The 18,406-nt window shown below is 42.5% G+C and overlaps 1 protein-coding gene across 1 annotated transcript in view; it reads right to left on the bottom strand.

Annotated features, from left to right (window-relative positions):
- Positions 1 to 16,566, bottom strand: part of mmp23bb (matrix metallopeptidase 23bb) — a 34,631-nt gene extending 18,065 nt beyond the window's left edge. Inside the window, exons 1-2 of the mRNA XM_071356452.1 lie at positions 15,865 to 16,566; positions 11,263 to 11,399 (exon numbers count right to left, since the gene is read on the bottom strand). Of these exons, the coding sequence (XP_071212553.1) occupies positions 11,263 to 11,399; positions 15,865 to 16,014 (287 nt within the window). The 5' untranslated portion in view covers positions 16,015 to 16,566. The remainder of the gene's footprint in view (positions 1 to 11,262; positions 11,400 to 15,864) is intronic.
- Between the last annotated feature and the right edge of the window lie 1,840 nt (positions 16,567 to 18,406).

The following is an 18,406-nucleotide window of genomic DNA, read 5'->3' as shown; positions in this document are numbered from 1 at the left end:
AAATTTGCATCCTGTAGCACAAACTCAAAAAAGTTCTGGGACACTGTAAAGTCCATGGAGAATAAGAGCACCTCTTCCCAGCTGCCCACTGCACTGAGGCTAGAAAACACTGTCACCACCGATAAATCCACTATAATTGAGAATTTCAATAAGCATTTTTCTACGGCTGGCCATGCTTTCCACCTGCCTAACCCTACCCCGATCTACAGCCCTCCACCCCCCACAGCAACTAGCCCAAGCCTCCCCCACGTCTCCTTCACCCAAATACAGATAGCTGATGTTCTGAAAGAGCTGCGAAATCTGGACCCCTACAAATCAGCCTATATCCTATTCAGTGTGAGAAATAAATATTCCAAGCATAGTCTGGGATAGTTGTGGGATACGATAGATCCCAAATTAATACAAACACTAGCATCAAACAAACTTTTTTATGCAATGAGGCTGACACAACAGACGTTTAGTTTAGACTTTTAGTTTAAAATGTTTATAAACTATTAGGATATTTCTTCAAATTATATGCGCAGCAATGCGCTATACGCAGGAATGTTCCATTAGCGGGAAAACACCATTATCAAAAGGGCCTGCAAATACAAATTTGCATATAATGCTTTTATTGTAAAGGTGCATTTTTATGGTGAAAATGATCTTCCCCATACTTGAAGCACACTGCTTATGTAAGCCAGTTAAGCTCTACACCCTTTGTAAAGCGGATTAATGTGCTTTGTTTTAAGAAGTTATTTGGACACATTAGTTGTGATACAAACCTTATGCTGGGCATCATTCACAAGTGATAATATATCATTCACAAGTGATAGGGTAATATTGTCACCCATCAGACTATTCTTGATTTAATCTTGTCTTTACATATACTAAATAATATTTGTGTGATATTCGTTTTTGATTTAGAATGGACCATTATCATGCACCTGTCTCGAAACAGGGGCAGCGGGAAAAAAATACATGTTATCTATACACTTAAATAGCGAATGGAGGATGCTTTTCCTGTGGTTCATTTTCATGCAAGCCAGGTAGGCTATTACTCCTGTTGTAAAGATAAGCAATGTGCTTAATATTTGCTTAATATTAGAAAAGTTGAGGCCATTACTCTGTTTTCTCTGGCAATTGCATAGCCTATAGAAATGTTGCACAACATGAGCTCATGGGCTCTCATGAAGTGTTTGATTCAATGTTTTATTACATTTGCAATGATGTCAGTGTGATTAGAGGAACAACAAAGTGCTGAGTACCAGGCAGTTAGCACGTTTGGTAGGCTACTAATGACCAACAGCATTATCAGAGCTTGGAGAAGCCTAATTACCGAAATGTAATTGTGAAATGTGACTGCCTTCATGACTCGGTCACCGCAACAGCCCACCGCAACACCCGTAGCCTACATACAAACTATCTAGGTCAAATAGGGGAGAGGCGTTGTGTCGTGATGTGTTGCTTTATCTGTTTTTTGAAACAAGGTTTGCTGTTCACTTGAGCAATATGAGATGGAACGGAGTTCCATGCAATAATGGCTCTATACAATACTGAGTGCATTCTTGAATTTGTTCTGTATTTGGGGACTGTGAAAAGACCCCTGGTGGCATGTCTGGTGGGATAATTGTGTGTGTAAGTTGACTAAGCAAACAATTTGGGATTTTCAACACATTAATGTTTCTTATAAAAATAAGAAAAGATGCAGTCAGTCTCTACTCAACTCTTAACCAAGAGAGACTGGCATGCATAGTAATTATATTAGCCCTCTGATTACAATGAAGAGCAAGACGTGCTGCTCTGTTCTGCGCCAGCTGCAGCTTAACTAGGTCTTTCCTTGCAGCACTTGACCACACAACTGGACAATAATCAAGATAAGACAAAACTAGAGCCTGCAGGACTTGCTTTTCTATTACGGACAGACCTCTCCCCATCTTTACAAACATTGAATCTATATGTTTTGACCATGACAGTTTACAATCTCAAGTAATGCCAAGTAATTTAGTCTCCTCAACTTGTTCAACAGCCACACCATTCATTACCAGATTCAGTTGAGGTCTAGAACATAGGGAATGATTTGTACCAAATACAATGCTCTTAGTTTTAGAGATGTTCAGCACCAGTTTATTATTGGCCACCCATTCCAAAACATACTGCAACTCTTTGTAAGGGTTTCAGTGACTTCATTAGCTGTGGTTGCTGATGCGTATATTGTTGAATCATCAGCATACATGTAAACACATGTTTTGTTTAATGCCAGTGGCAGGTCATTGGTAAGAATAGAAAAGAGTAAAGGGCCTAGAGAGCTGCCATGTGGTACACCACACTTTACATGCTTGACATTAGAGAAGCTTCCATTAAAGAAAACCTTTTGAGTTCTATTAGATGGATAGCTCTGAATCCACGATATGACAGAGGTCAATGACTTTCGACAAGGACAAAGGTTGCCTAGCGGTGTGCGTGCTCACTCCACTAGGGGTGTGGCGGCTGCTTGGGTATTGTTCAGAGCTATGACAGTTGGTGATATCTGTGCTGCAGTGAGAGGTTTTATTGCGTGGATGTAACTGCTCCCGGTGTAGCTCATAGCGTTCTTATGGCTGGGTCCAGAAGTTTTGTGCTGGCAGCATGTAAAGTGTGCATTATCAAGGTTACCACAGTTTACTGTGGGTTTGAGCATTGGGCTGCCGTGGTCGATGCTATGCTTTACCATGTCATGACAGGTGTTCTGTTGTTTTGGACTTGGAGTTCCTTGTACGAGTTCTGACATTTCAGCCTCACAAGGTAAGTATTGTTCTTGGAACCGTGGGGTCTATGAACTTGGGCTGCAGTGGCAGCATGCCAGTGTGCATAGCCAAGTTGCAGAAGGTTCTGGTTCCCTATATGGGGCTCTGACAGTTCAGGCCTCATCAGGCTCTGACAGTTCAGGCTTCTAGGGTATGTATTAGCGAAAAAGGTGGCTTCTGTAACCCCTTTTTGGAACTGGTGGAATCTGTGTGTGCTTGGATTGCCGTGGGGCTCCTAGTTTGGTACGCTATGAGCCGGCTTGGGGCTTGATTGTATGTCCCCATTGTATGTTATAGCAAGTGACCGACTGAAAGAGAATGTATGAAAATAACTACTGTTCCCTGACAGAGGTAATGAGGTATAATATATTTTTTGCTTCGTGCTGTCAGAGGATTTGAGCTCACTGAAGAGGGGTACTGAATTGAGGAAATCGATGCGATGGGCTGCCTTTGGGTATTATAGCCAGGAAGGCGGGGCATCCATTGGCCAGTTGGGCATTATTTCAGTTTTCAGGGGAATATGAATGTTCGTTGACTCTCCATAGTATGTTCCTCCTTCAGGGAAAAGTAGTTATATTCATAAATGTACGTTATCAATTTTGCTTTCACAATGAATATTTATATATCTGGCCAGTGGCCCCAAGCCATAATTCTCAAAATATTACTCCGAAGCCGACCTCCCAGTCTCTTCCATCTCCTCCCCATCTCTCTCTTTCCCCATTTGTCTCTTTCGCTCTCACTCCCTGAATCCCTAGTCCTGTTCTCCTCGACACTACATCTGAGAGGATTGGATAGGTGTCAATATGGTGGAACCTCCATCTTACCCACTAAAACTTGGGGGAATTGCTGCCATATTTTTTATCTACAGTGCCTTCAGAAAGTATTCATACCCCTTGACTTATTCAACATTTTTGTTGTGTTACAGCCTGAATTCCAAATGGATTCAATAGATTTTTGTTCTCACCCATCTTCACATAACACCCCATAATGACAAAGTGAAAACATGCTTTAAAAAAACAAAGGTCACATTTTGTGAAAATGAAATGAACAGAAAAACCTAATTTACATAAGTATTCACACCCCTGAGTCAGAATCACTTTGGCTGGGCCTCCCGAGTGGCGCAGCAGTCTAAGGCGTCACTACAGATCCTGGTTTGATCCCGGGCTGTGCCGCGACCGGGAGACCCATGAGGTGGTGCACAATTGGCCCAGCGTCGTCTGGGTTATTGAAGGATTTGGTCAGCCGGGATGTCCTTGTCCCATCGCACTCTTCTGATTCCTGTGGCGGGCTGGGCGCATGCACGCTGACACGGTCACCAGTTGTAAAGTGTTTGCTCTGACACATTGGTTCGGCTGGCTTCCGGGTTAAGAAGCAGTGTGGCTTGGCAGGGTAGTGTTTCGGAGGACGCATGGCTCGCGACCTTCGCCTCTCCCGAATCCGTACGGGAGTTGCAGCGATGGGACAAGAATCTAACTACCAATTGGATATGTTTTATGTCACCTTTGACAGCGATTACAGATGTGAGTCTTTATGGGTAAGTCTCTAAGAGCTTTACACACCTGGATTGTACAATATTTGCACATTATTATTTACAAACAAATTCAGGCTCTGTCAAGTTGGTTATTGATCATTGTATATTTGGCCTTGTGTGTTAGGTTATTGTCCTGCTGAAAGGGGAATTTGTCTCCCAGTGTCTGTTGGAAAGCAGACTGAATCAGGTTTTCCTCTAGGATTTTGTCTGTGCTTCGCTCTATTCCATTTATTGTTAGCCTAAAAAACTCCCTAGTCCTTGCCAATGACAAGCATACCCATAACATGATGCAGCCACCACAATGCTTGAAAATATGAACCATAGTACTCAGTGATATGTTGTGTTGTATTTGCCCCAAACATAATGGCACATTTTTTGTAGTTTTACTTTAGTGTCTTATTGCAAACAAGATGCAGGTTTTGGAATATTTGTATTCTGTACAAGCTTCCTTTTTTCCCACTCTGTCATTAGGTTAGCATTGTCGAGTAACTACTGTACCCACCGTGACTATTAAAACCTACCCTAACCAGAAATCGTGGATAGATGGCGGCATTCGCGCAAAACTGAAAGCACGAACCACCGCATTTAACTATGGAAAGGTGACTGGGATTATGGCCTGTCAAGTTGGTTATTGATCATTGTATATTTGGCCTTGTGTGTTAGGTTATTGTCCTGCTGAAAGGGGAATTTGTCTCCCAGTGTCTGTTGGAAAGCAGACTGAATCAGGTTTTCCTCTAGGATTTTGTCTGTGCTTCGCTCTATTCCATTTATTGTTAGCCTAAAAAACTCCCTAGTCCTTGCCAATGACAAGCATACCCATAACATGATGCAGCCACCACAATGCTTGAAAATATGAACCATAGTACTCAGTGATATGTTGTGTTGTATTTGCCCCAAACATAATGGCACATTTTTTGTAGTTTTACTTTAGTGTCTTATTGCAAACAAGATGCAGGTTTTGGAATATTTGTATTCTGTACAAGCTTCCTTTTTTCCCACTCTGTCATTAGGTTAGCATTGTCGAGTAACTACTGTACCCACCGTGACTATTAAAACCTACCCTAACCAGAAATCGTGGATAGATGGCGGCATTCGCGCAAAACTGAAAGCACGAACCACCGCATTTAACTATGGAAAGGTGACTGGGATTATGGCCGAATATAAACAGTGTAGTTATTCCCTCCGCAAGGCAATCAAACAAGCGAAATGTCAGTATAGAGACAAAGTGGAGTCACAATTCAACGGCTCAGACACAAGACGATTGTGGCAAGGTCTACAGACAATAACGGACTACAAAAAGAAAACCAGCCATGTCACGGACCCGACGTCTTGCTTCCAGACAAACTAAACACCTTCTTTGCCCGCTTTGAGGATAATACAGTGCCACCGACATGGCCCTCTACCAAGGACTGTGGGCTCTCCTTCTCCGTGGCTGACGTGAGTAAGACATTTAAACGTGTTAACCCTCACAAGACGGCATCACTAGCAGCATCCTCAGAGTATGTGCAGACCTGCTGGCTGGTGTGTTTACGGACATATTCAATCTTTCCCTAACCCAGTCTGCTGTCCCTACATTCTTCAAGATGGCCACCATTGTTCCTGTACCCAAGAAGGCAAATGTAACTGAACTAAATGACTATAGCCCCGTAGAACTCACTCCAGTCATTATGAAGTGCTTTGAAAGGGTATTCAAGGATCAAATCACCTCCACCTTACCTGTCACCCTAGACCCACTTCAATTTGCTTACCGCCCCAATAGGTCCACAGACAATGCAATCGCCATAACACTGCACACTGCCCTATCCCATCTGGACAAGAGGAATACCTATGTAAGAATGCTGTTCAGTGACTATAGCTCAGCATTCAACACCATAGTACCCTCCAAGCTAATCATTACGCTAGAGGCTCTGGGTCTCAACCCCACCCTGTGCTATTGGGTTCTAGACTAATTGACGGGCCACCTCCAGGTTGTGAAGGTAGGAAACAACATCTCCACTTCACTGATCCTCAACATTGGGGCCCCACAAGGGTGTGTACTCAGTCCCCTCCTGTACTCCCTGTTCACTCATAACTGCGTGGCCATGCACGCCTCCAACTCAATCATCAAGTTTGCAGACGACACAAAAGTAGTAGGCTTGACCACCAACAATGACGAGACAGCCTACAGGGAGGAGGTGAGGGTACTAGTGTCAGCAAAACAACCTCTCACTCAACGTCAACAAAACAAAGGAGATGATCGTGGACTTCAGGAAACAGCAGAGGGAGCATTCCCCTATCCACATCAACGGGACAGCAGTGGAGAAGGAGGAATGTTTTAAGTTCCTCGGCGTACACATCACGGACGAACTGAAATGGTCCACCCACACAGACAGTGTGATGAAGAAGGCGCAACAGAACCTCTTCAATCTCAGGAGGCTGAAGAAATTTGTCTTGTCACCTAAAACCCTCACAAACTTTTACAGATGCACAATTGAGAGCATCCTGTCGGGCTGCATCACCGTCTGGTACGGCAACTGCACTACCCACAACCGCAAGGCTCTCCAGAGGGTGGTGCGGTCTGCTTTAATAATGTTTACATACAGTTGAAGTCGGAAGTTTACATACACTTAGGTTGGAGTCATTAAACTTGTTTTTCAAACACTCCACAAATTTCTTGTTAACAAATTACAGTTTTGGCAAGTCAGTTAGGACATCTACTTTGTGCATGACACAAGTCATTTTTCCAACAATTGTTTACAGACAGATTATTTTACTTATAATTCACTGTATCACAATTCCAGTGGGTCAGAAGTTTACATACACTAAGTTGACTGTGCCTTTAAACAGCTTGGAAAATTCCAGGAAATGATGTCATGGCTTTAGAAGCTTCTGATAGGCTAATTGACATAATTTGAGTCAATTGGAGGTGTACCTGTGGATGTATTTCAAGGCCTACCTTCAAACTCAGTGCCTTTTTGCTTGAAATCAAGGGAAAATCAAAAGAAATCAGCCAAGACCTCAGAAAACAAGTTGTAGACCTCCACAAGTTTGGTTCATCCTTGGGAGCATTTTCCAAATGCCTGAAGGTACCACGTTCATCTGTACAAGCAATCGTACGCAAGTATAAACACCATGGGACCACGAAGCCATCATACCGCTCAGGAAGGAGACGTGTTCTGTCTCCTAGAGGGGGAGGCTTGCAAGCCGAAGAACACCATTCCAACCGTGAAGCACGGGGGTGGCAGCATCATGTTGTAGGGGTGCTTTGTTGCAGGAGGGACTGGTGCACTTCACAAAATAGATGGCATCATGAGGTAGGAAAATTATATGGATATATTGAAGCAACATCTCAAGACATCAGTCAGGAAGTTAAAGCTTGGTCACAAATGGGTCTTCCAAATGGACAATGACCCCAAGCATACTTCCAAAGTTGTGGCAAAATGGCTTAAGGACAACAAAGTCAAGGTATTGGAGTGGCCATCACAAATCCCTGACTACAATCCTATAGAAAATATGTGGGCAGAACTGAAAAAGCGTGTGCGAGAAAGGAGGCCTACGAACCTGACTCAGTTACATCATGGGCCAAAATTCACCCAAATTATTGTGGGAAGCATGTGGAAGGCTACGCGAAACGTTTGACCCAAGTTAAACAATTTATAGGCAATTATACCAAATACTAATTGAGTGTCTGTAAACTTCTGACCCACTGGGAATGTGATGAAAGAAATAAAAGCTGAAATAAATCTTTCTCTCTACTATTATTCTGACATTTCACATTCTTAAAATAAAGTGGTGACCATAACTGACCTAAGACAGGGAATTTTTACTAGGATTAAATGTCAGGAATTGTGAAAAACTGAGTTTAAATGTATTTGGCTAAGGTGTATGTAAACTTCCGACTTCAACTGTATCTTGCATTACTCATCTCATATGTATATACTATATTTTATACTAGAGGTCGACCGATTAATCGGAATGGCCGATTAATTAGGGCCGATTTCACGTTTTCAAAACAATCGGAAATCGGTAATTTTGGACGCCGATTTTGCATTTTTTTTTTTTACACCTTTATTTAACTAGGCAAGTCAGTTAAGAACACATTCTTATTTTCAATGACGGCCTAGGAACGGTGGGTTAACTGCCTTGTTCAGGGGCAGAACCTTGTCAGCTCAGGGATTCAATCTTGCAACCTTACGGTTAACTAGTCTAACACTCTAACCACCTGCCTCACGAGGAGCCCACCTGTTACAGTAAGAAGCCAAGGTAAGTTGCTAGCTAGCATTAAACTTATCTTATAAAAAAAACAATCAATCAATCAATCATAATCACTAGTTATAACTACACATGGTTGATGATATTACTAGTTTATCTAGCGTGTCCTGCGTTGCATATAATCGATGCGGTGCGCATTCGCGAAAAAGGACTGTCGTTGCTCCAACGTGTACCTAACCATAAACATCAATGCCTTTCTTAAAATCAATACACAGAAGTATATATTTTTAAACCTGCATATTTAGCTAAAAGAAATCCAGGTTAGCAGGCAATATTAACCAGTTGAAATTGTGTCACTTCTCTTGCGTTCATTGCACGGAGAGTGCAATATGCAACAGTTTGGGCCGCCTGGCTCATTGCGAACTAATTTGCCAGAATTTTACGTAATTATGACATAACATTGAAGGTTGTGCAATGTAACAGGAATATTTAGACTTATGGATGCCACCTGTTAGATAAATACGGAATGGTTCCGTATTTCACTGAAAGAATAAACGTTTTGTTTTCGAGATGATAGTTTCCGGATTCGACCATATTAATGACATAAGGCTCGTATTTCTGTGTGTTATTATGTTATAATTAAGTCTATGATTTGATAAAGCAGTCTGATTGAGCGATGGTAGGCACCAGCAGGCTCGTAAGCATTCATTCAAACAGCACTTTCGTGCGTTTTGCCAGCAGCTCTGTGCAATGCTTCAAGCATTGCGCTGTTTATGACTTCAAGCCTATCAACTCCAGAGATTAGGCTGGTGTAACCAATGTGAAATGGCTAGCTAGTTAGCGGGGTGCGCGCTAATAGCGTTTCAAACGTCACTCGCTCTGAGACTTGGAGTAGTTGTACCCCTTGCTCTGCATGGGTAACGCTGCTTTGAGGGTGGCTGTTGTCGATGTGTTCCTGGTTCGAGCCCAGGTAGCGGCGAGGAGAGGGATGGAAGCTATACTGTTACACTGGCAATACTAAAGTGCCTATAAGAACATCCAATAGTCAAAGGTATATGAAATACAAATCGTATAGAGAGACATAGTCCTATAATTCCTATAATAACTACAACCTAAAACTTCTTACCTGGAAGACTCATGTTAAAAGGAAGCACCAGTTTTCATATGTTCTCATGTTCTGAGCAAGGAACTTAAACGTTAGCTTTCTTACATGGCACATATTGCACTTTTACTTTCTTCTCCAACACTTTGTTTTTGCATTATTTAAACCAAATTGAACATGTTTCATTATTTATTTGAGGCTAAATTGATTTTATCGATGTATTATATTAAGTTAAAATAAGTGTTCATTCAGTATTGTTGTAATTGTCATTATTACAAATAAATAAAAGAAATCGGCTGATTAATTGGTATCGATTTTTTTGGTCATCCAATAATCGGTATCGGCGTTGAAAAATCATAATTGGTCGACCTCTATTTTAAAACCATCTATTGCATCTTGCCTATGCCGCTCTGTCATTGCTCATCCATATATTTATATGTATATATTCTTATTCCATTCCTTTACTTAGATTTGTGTGTATTAGGTAGTTGTTGTGGAATAATTAGATTACATGTTAGATATTGCTGCACTGTCGGAACTAGAAGCACAAGCATTTCGCTACACTCACAATAACATCTGCTAACAATGTGTATGTGACCAATAACATTAGATTTGATTTGAAGAGATTTTATTGTAGGCAGAACGCATCGGAGTACAAATCAGCCCGTACTCTACATAGACCAGAGCGGCATAACTAATCAGAGCTGCGGTAGGCTTACATGCAAATAGACCATTGCCGTATATGGATCTGTGCCATTCACTTTGAACTGGACTGTGTTTACAGCATGAGCGGTCATGAGTAGATGCACTTGTTTTGAGATCAAAGCGAGAGCTGCATGTAGCCACGTTTGCACATGTTTTCATATCCTTTGCTAGTTAGTGAGTTAGTAGCCCAGGTATAGATCATTTGTAGTCAGCAATGGGGGAGTGATTGCTTTCTACAAGAGCACAAAACGTGAACATTTCTAGACATCTTTGAAAAGCGAGTCTGGTAAGGATTTTTTTGTATTAAAGGGGCAGTGTTGTATTTCGAGACAGGTTTGAATAAGTTAAGGGTAGCATACTTTGTCTGAATCTCTTTAAGGGTAGCATAATTTGTCTGAATCTCTATAATAACGGTATGGGAATAATAAAACATTTTATTTTGAATCAAACAACACAATAACATTTTCAGTCACCTCCTTGTCTGAAGGGCAAGTGGATAAACAGGTTAATGTCAAGCCCTGAATGTTTTTTTCAAAAGTCTCATGGAATGTAGGGCTACATTGTACACCACACGTTGGCTGCTACTGTAGGCTGAATGATAGAACAGCTATTTCCATGTTAAAATGTTATGGGATGCATTTTCTCCATTGTTTTTCATGATAGGAAACTCAGGTAGGTCTACATTATGATCAAATAGCCACAGTAGCCTACTTGACCACTGTCTGAAACTGTAGCTTAAAGCGGGTACAGCCTTATTGTTCACAGTAAACGCACGCTGGACATTGCACAGATTTTTTTTTACCACGTTCAAGTTTGCGGTCAGCACACCTGAAATTTGCTCAGTGTCCCTTTTGAAGGAACATTGAGAGTGAATACTTTCTGAAGGCACTGCATATCTAATCCTCTCAGATCTTCAAAAGTGCCTAGGGGGTAGGGACAAGGGTCTGACTTGGCATTCAGGGTCTCACTTGTAGGTGAGGTTGAAATGCTTCCACTTGTGTCCCAGTGGGTTGATGACGTAGCGTTTGGAGCGGCTCGATGCCGCTCCTGTCGCAGGATGATGCTTCACAGAACGCAGGGACTCCACAGACCGCCCACCAGCTTCCTGAGAGAGACGGAGGGGGAGAGAGAGAGAGATCATTAGAGGTGACAAGAGGAGCGTGACATGACCATGGAGAGGTGAAAACAGTGTGTGTGTGTAGGAGAGAGAGTGAGAGAGAAGCTTTGCACAGTCAGTATGTTGCAGTAGAGAGAATGGTACAGCGCCTGAGACAAAGAACAAATGATCAGTAGCCTGTGAAACAAGACAGGACCAGTGGCAACCCGTCATTCAGGGCGAGCTCGAAAATTCAAGCCCCTTGGGTGCTGCCATAGAGTTACATTAGAAGTGCCCATCCAAGAAGGCTCAAGGTCATTGGCCACAGATAAAATGACATCAAATCACTTTATATCTGCCGTAGCTTTGATTGGACCGATCATGTCAACATCACACTTTCAAAATCTTAGCTAGCAAGCTAGACAAGCAGTCATCATCTACTGGCAAATCCTTTTCAATCCTTGTCATATGAAGAGACATTATAGATAAAACGTATCGGTGGTCATTGGCCATTTGACATGAACATTACACAACAAGTTCGAAATCGCAAATTCAACAATCAGTGGTTTGGAAGGAATCAGCGGCTAACTGCAAGTGTTGCAAAGCCTGCTATTCAGTGGAGAGGGTGTGTGGTCCAAGTCTGGGTTTAAAGGTCTCTTTTCCAAGTTTAAAAGGACAAGCGTTCAACACCATGGGCCAGAAAAGGTTGAAATACAGTGCATTCGGAAAGAATTCAGACCCCTTGACTTTTTTCAAATTTTGTTACGTTAAAGCCTTATTCTAAAATTGATTCATTCGTTTTTTCCCCCTCATCAATCTATACACAATATCCCATAATGGCCAAGCAAAAACAGGTTTTAGGATATTTTAGCAAATGTATTAAAGAAAACGTACATTTGACATTTACATGATACATATGGCCCTTTTCTCAGGACTTTGTTGAAGCACCTTTGGCAGCGATTACAGCCTTGAGTCTTCTTGGGTATGAAGCTACAAGCTTGGCACACCTATATTTGGGGAGTTTCTCCCATTATTCTCTGTGGATCCTCTCAAGCTCTGTCAGGTTGGATGGGGAGTGTCGCTGCACAGCTATTTTCAGGTCTCTCCAGACATGTTAGATCGGGTTCAAGTCAGGGCTCTGGCTGGGCCACTCAAGGACATACAGAGACTTGTCCCAAAGCCACTCCTGCGTTGTCTTAGCTGTGTGCTTAGGGTCATTTTTCTGTTGGAAGGTGAACATTTGCCCCAATCTGAGGTCCTGTGTGCTCTGGAGTAGGTTTTCATCAAGGATCTCTCTGTACTTTGCTCCGTTCATCTTTCCCTCGATCCTGACTAGTCTCTCAATCCCTGCCACTGAAAAACATCCCCACAGCATGATGCTGCCACCACCATGCTTCACAGTAGGGATGGTGCCAGGTTTCTTCCAGACGTGACGCTTGGCATTCAGGCCAAAGAGTCCAATCTTGGTTTCATCAGACCAGAGAGTCTTGTTTTTCATGATCTGTAAGTCTTTAGGTGCCTTTTGGCAAACTCCAAGCAGGCTGTCATGTGCCTTTTAATGAGGAGTGGCTTCCGTCTGGCCACTCTACCATAAAGGCCTGATTGGTGGAGTGCTGCAGAGATGGTTATCCTTCTGGAAGGTTCTCCCATTTCCACAGAGGAACTCTGGAGCTCTATCAGAGTGACCATCGGGTTCTTGGTCATCTCCCTGACCAAGGCCCTACTCCCCTGATAACTCAGTTTGGCTGGAAGAGTCTTGGTGGTTCCAAACTTCTTCCATTTAAGAATGATGGAGGCCACTGTGTTCTTGAGGACATTCAATGCTGCAGAAATGTTTTAGTACCCTTCCCTAGATCTGTGCCTTGACATAATCCTGTCTCTGAGCTCTGTGGACAATTCCTTCGACCTCATGGCTTGGTTTTTGCTCTGACATGCACTGTCAACTGTGGGATTATATATAGACAGGTGTGTGCCTTTCGAATCATGTCCAATGCCTTTCGAATCATTTACAACAGGTGGACTCCAAATCAAGTTGTAGAAACATCTCAAGGATAATCAATGGAAACAGGATGCATATGACCTCAATTTCGTGTCTCATAGAAAAGGCTCCCAATACTTATATAAATATGGTATTTCAGTTTTTATTTTTTATAAATAGCACATTTCTAAAAACCTGTTTTCTCTTTGTCATTATTTTATTTGTCATTATTTGGTATTATGAGGAAAAACATTATTACATTTTTGATAATATATATATATATATTTACCCCTTTTTCTCCCCAATGTTGTGATATCCAATTGGTAGTTAGAGTCTTATCTCATCGCTGCAACTCCCGTACAGACGGGAGAGGCAAAGGTCGAGAGCCATGCATCCTCCGAAACACGACCCCGCCAAGCCGCAGTGCTTCTCGCTTAATCCGGAAGCCAGCCGCACCAATGTGTTGGCCAATTGTGCCCCACCTCATGGGTCTCCCAGTCACGGCCAACTGCATCACAGCCTGGGATCGAACCAGGATCTGTAGTGATGCAGCTAGCACTGCCTGCGCCACTCGGGAGGCCATGAAAAACATGAATTTAATCATTTTTAGAATACGACTGTAAGGTAACAAAATGTGGAAAAAGTCAAGTGGTCTGAATACTTTCCGACATGTCTTCTGCCCAATTCAAAACAACTGGAAACTCGGAACTGGGAAATCTCAGACTTCAGTGAGTTCAAGACAACTGGAAAGTGAGAAAATAAATTTGCTCTGACTAGGAAAATAGGTTTTGAATGGTCATCCAACTCGGAATTCCATGTCGGGAACTCGGTGCTCTTTCTAGCGCTCTGATCTGAAGATGAATGACGTCATGATTCGACTTTGTTTCTTAAGAGTTCCCAGTTGTCTTAAAACCATCATAAATCCAGAGAATGCCAGACTTTGATGACAAAGTTTGATGACAAAATTTTCCCACAAGGACCGCAGCGCCACCTTCCTGTTCAAGTAAGCACAGCACAACAATTTGAGTCCAAAAATGTATTGTATGCTGCTGCATAAATTATGTAATATGCTAGGGAGATATGTAGCTAAAAAAGTAATACTAAGTGTATGTTGTGTCGTAAGCTCATAGTAGCCCATGTGCCTCACCCTAATAATTTCCCTTTCCCCCTCATAACTTAGCCTACTGTTCTGACTTGGTGGTGCAGCCTGTAGACTGTTTTAGAGAAATGTAATCATTGAATATTGTAAGAGCTTTCATTGTCTGCTTTATATGCCCCCTTTATTTATCCTACGGTTCTGACATGGTGTACAGAGAGAACACTGTAAGAACGGCCCATGTTCTGAATTCTGTCGCTGAACAAATAGTTATATTGACTACGTCCGTCCTAGCTCGCTCATTAATGTCTTAATCGAAATTACAGATTGCCTATTATCTGCCCGTCATCCCCTTATGCCATAGTTTGTACATCTCAATTGTCAGTAGAAACCACTTTTGTTTAGGCAAGTCAGCAATATCAGATGTGTTTTTTTTTATGCAGTAAATGAGGCTGAATTAACTGTTTCGATGCCAGACAAGGCTCCGCTGATAGCCAGGTGTAGCAGTAGTACGTATTCAATCCACTGTGCTGAAAAGAAAGCTCTGCTGTTGGGACAGCTTTATGTAGGCCCTAGCAGTTTGTGGGCACCGTTTGTCACCGTTATAGTGCAATTAATGTATTGTTTAGTGTTGTGTGTGTTGTGTAGTGGCTTTGCTGGCATGCATAAAAAAAAACTAGTGGAGTTTTCCCCACCAATATTTACATGCAAAAACCACTTCAATGATGACATTTTTTTGAATCAGCAACTGGGAGAGGATAACAACTTCCACCCGAACACAAAATAGTTATTTGAGTTGTTCATTCTATTTCTCCACCTTTCTTCCACTAGGAGTTAAAAGGAATACATTAAAGTCAAGTTAAGCCATTGCATTTTTCAGGCTTCCTGGCAAAAGGGAGTATGTCTGGCCTCCTCTAGGAAGAAAATGTAAAAAAAACACACGTGGCACAAGTGCAAAAAGGAACAGAAATCACAACTTAACCCTACACAGATGTAGAACCCTCCTCATCCGCTCTAGTCGCTTGACAGTCCCTCTCCATCTATCCATCGCTCTGTGCTAAAATATCTGTCACCCACATGTGAGCTGAAGCGTTCTCCTCCAGCGCTCCCCTCACCACCTAAACCACTCCTTCCTTTCTTTTCTTCTTTCCCCCCCATTTATTTTCCTATTCTAGGCTATTGTAACACTGATCAAAAAATAAACATACACAAAAATGAATTAGGATCAAACCAGAAAAATGTGATTGTCAGTGTAGCTTACTTAAAACACGTATTTTTTCAGTCTGTAAAAAAACGATAACAAAACACAATAAATTCAACTGGGTTTTGTTGAGTTGCTCGCACAGGCAAACAGTCTAAATATTACTTTGAATAATGTCCATGTGCAGCAGCCCACTTACCGTTTTCCTTCTACACGTAGGGAGTCCGCCGACCTCATCCAACCCTGCCAACATCAGCACTAGTAGAAAAAGTATCGGACGAGTTCCGCGCATCTCAAACACTGGGACGAAGCCCTTGGGCGAACTCAACGTCTGCTTCCTGTGCTCCATTGGAACCTGTAGTCTTTTTACAGTTGACAGTCAACGGTAACCTACACTCAATGTTGAGAGCACATGGTTCTGCTAAATGCAATGATTGGTATAAAAGAGATTGATCATCTTGGATAGGCTACCTTATTCAGGTGTTTTCATGCAGAAAGCACGAGTAGGCTATCCTTCCTCTGAACCAGAACGCGGTGCGTAATCACAACATGAAAACCACATTTGAACAGCTCTGCAGAGAATTGGCAATTTGGGTATGTAGCTCCAAATTCTCCCGTCCCATCAAACTCGTATCATTTTCAGCATTCCGCGCTATTCCCCTGTGATATAATTGTAAGCTCTTACTTTTCCACCGAGTCCTTCATTAATTGCATCGCATTTGTATGTTTATTGGGTAACTTTGATACTTCCGTGCCTAGTCTGCAGCGACCGAACGGATCAGGTGTCGGTCGTACAAGTTCGGGCACGTCAGTCGAGTGGCGGGATAGAGAGAGAGCGCCGCCCAGTTCTAAAGCAACAATTAGTCTCACAGCCTCTGCTCTCTCATTCTCTCAAGTGCTCTCAAACTACACACAGTTCTCAACCAGGCGAATAGAGAGGGTAAAATGTTCAACTGTCCTCAAAGACAGCCTTGAAGTCTTCAAACTATTGTTGGGCTGTAAACTCTTACTTAAATAACCGTTCGTGGAGTGTAAAAGTATCTCTCATCGGTTGAGGCCTCAATCCGCCATGGCTTAGAAGACAAATTATGAAAATAAATCATAGTTTATTTTTTTGAATTTTTTGAGCCACATTTATTTTAAGGAAACTTTTTTCTTCACATTTATTAGTAAGTGTTATTTAGCCACCAAAACTTGACATCGACACCGGCAAGTCTGCAACCCAACCCCCAAAAAACACAGCAGCAGAGCCAGGGGTTTCTTCACGGTCAGTGCTATGGGGGATCCTTTGGACGTCCATAAACTCTAACCCTAACCAGGGACGTCCCCAAGGGGTATGGACGTCCCAAGGATTCCAAATTGCACGGACTGTTTCTTCACCTGTTGACTCATGTGGCGCACAGTCCCAACTGTCCGCGCAAGGAAGGTGGGCACCATGACAATATTGTCGCAAATAACATCCTTCCAGATGCGCTCATTTCTCTTTGTTCAAACAGGCTCCATTAGTCCACTTCCTGGCAATTAGCAAGTGGCAACTCAAAAGATTAACAGAGGAGATGTCAAAAAAGTTAACTAACTCAAATAATGATTGAAATCTAGGCCTTTACATCTAGCCTATCTCAACTCTCTCTGAGCCTCATCTAGGTGTGTTAGCTTCTCGGCTAATTATGGATCATCCATTGAAGAGGAAGGCGTTTAGTCATCTATCATGACTAGCCCACAGTATGCCCCATCCTGTTTAGGCTACAGCAATGTGTCACCATCTGCAATGCTGTGGCTCAGGAAGAGGCTTTAAGCTTTGCCTCACTGCGTCAAGGGTTTGTTCTAGCCACCATCCCTTCATTCACCTTCAGAAAGTGGCGTGCTCTCGTAAAAAAATCCATTGTGCAGAATGAGGTAAAATGTTTGTCAATTGAACTTTTTGGCATTGCCCATGGTCTGGCTGGCCAAGTGGTCCACAGTTTCCCCCTATCCCCATCACTCGGGCTGACCTTAGGAAGACCCCGAGACAGCCTGTGGTTTTCAATAGAAGAGGACCCCTGTGACTCTTAAGAACATATAGCAAGAATTTGGGGGTTATGTTGCATGATATTTACGGATCAGGCCCAACGACAATGCTTTTGTTGTGCCATCCTTCCACTGATAAATTAGGATGAATGAATCACTTTGTGGCTGAGAAAGTTAACGAGTAGCTTATCGCAAAATTGCCCGGAGATGATGGATACTGTAAGAACCGTCAGTGACCATCACACTTTTTAAAATTATTTTTTTTACTTATGTTTATATATTGTATGACATCACATTTTCTGTATGTGTCTGTCCGTGTCACCAAGATGTTCATAGAAACCTAAACATAAGGAGAGTAGCCTAAGACGTCCACTTTGGTTCACAAAAAAAATATATAGAAAAAAAATCCTTTCTAGAGACAGATTTTTTAGTAAAGGGCACCTGAATGGCGGTCTCATAACTTCCGCCCCTCACTGGACTTGGCCCTGTGCCCAGGGTCTGGCTGCACTCCAGTTGACTAGGGAAACTCTGGGCGGGCTGACCCGACGATGTCACCCACCCTGGGAAGGAGCGGAGAGAAAATAGGGAAGGAAGGAGGAAACGGGGGGAGTCGAAAAGAAAAGCTGGAAAGGAGATCTTTTATGGGGCCCTGAAAGATGAGAATTTAATTACGCATCTCTTTATTCATCTGTCCATCCACACCAACACTGCACAAGCTAACTTTTCAAAACAGC

The sequence above is a fragment of the Salvelinus alpinus genome, chromosome 21, assembly GCF_045679555.1.
Source record: "Salvelinus alpinus chromosome 21, SLU_Salpinus.1, whole genome shotgun sequence".
Lineage (NCBI taxonomy): Eukaryota > Metazoa > Chordata > Actinopteri > Salmoniformes > Salmonidae > Salvelinus > Salvelinus alpinus.
The sequence above is the reverse complement of the archived record's forward strand: the minus strand, read 5'-3'. Positions and strand labels throughout refer to the sequence as shown.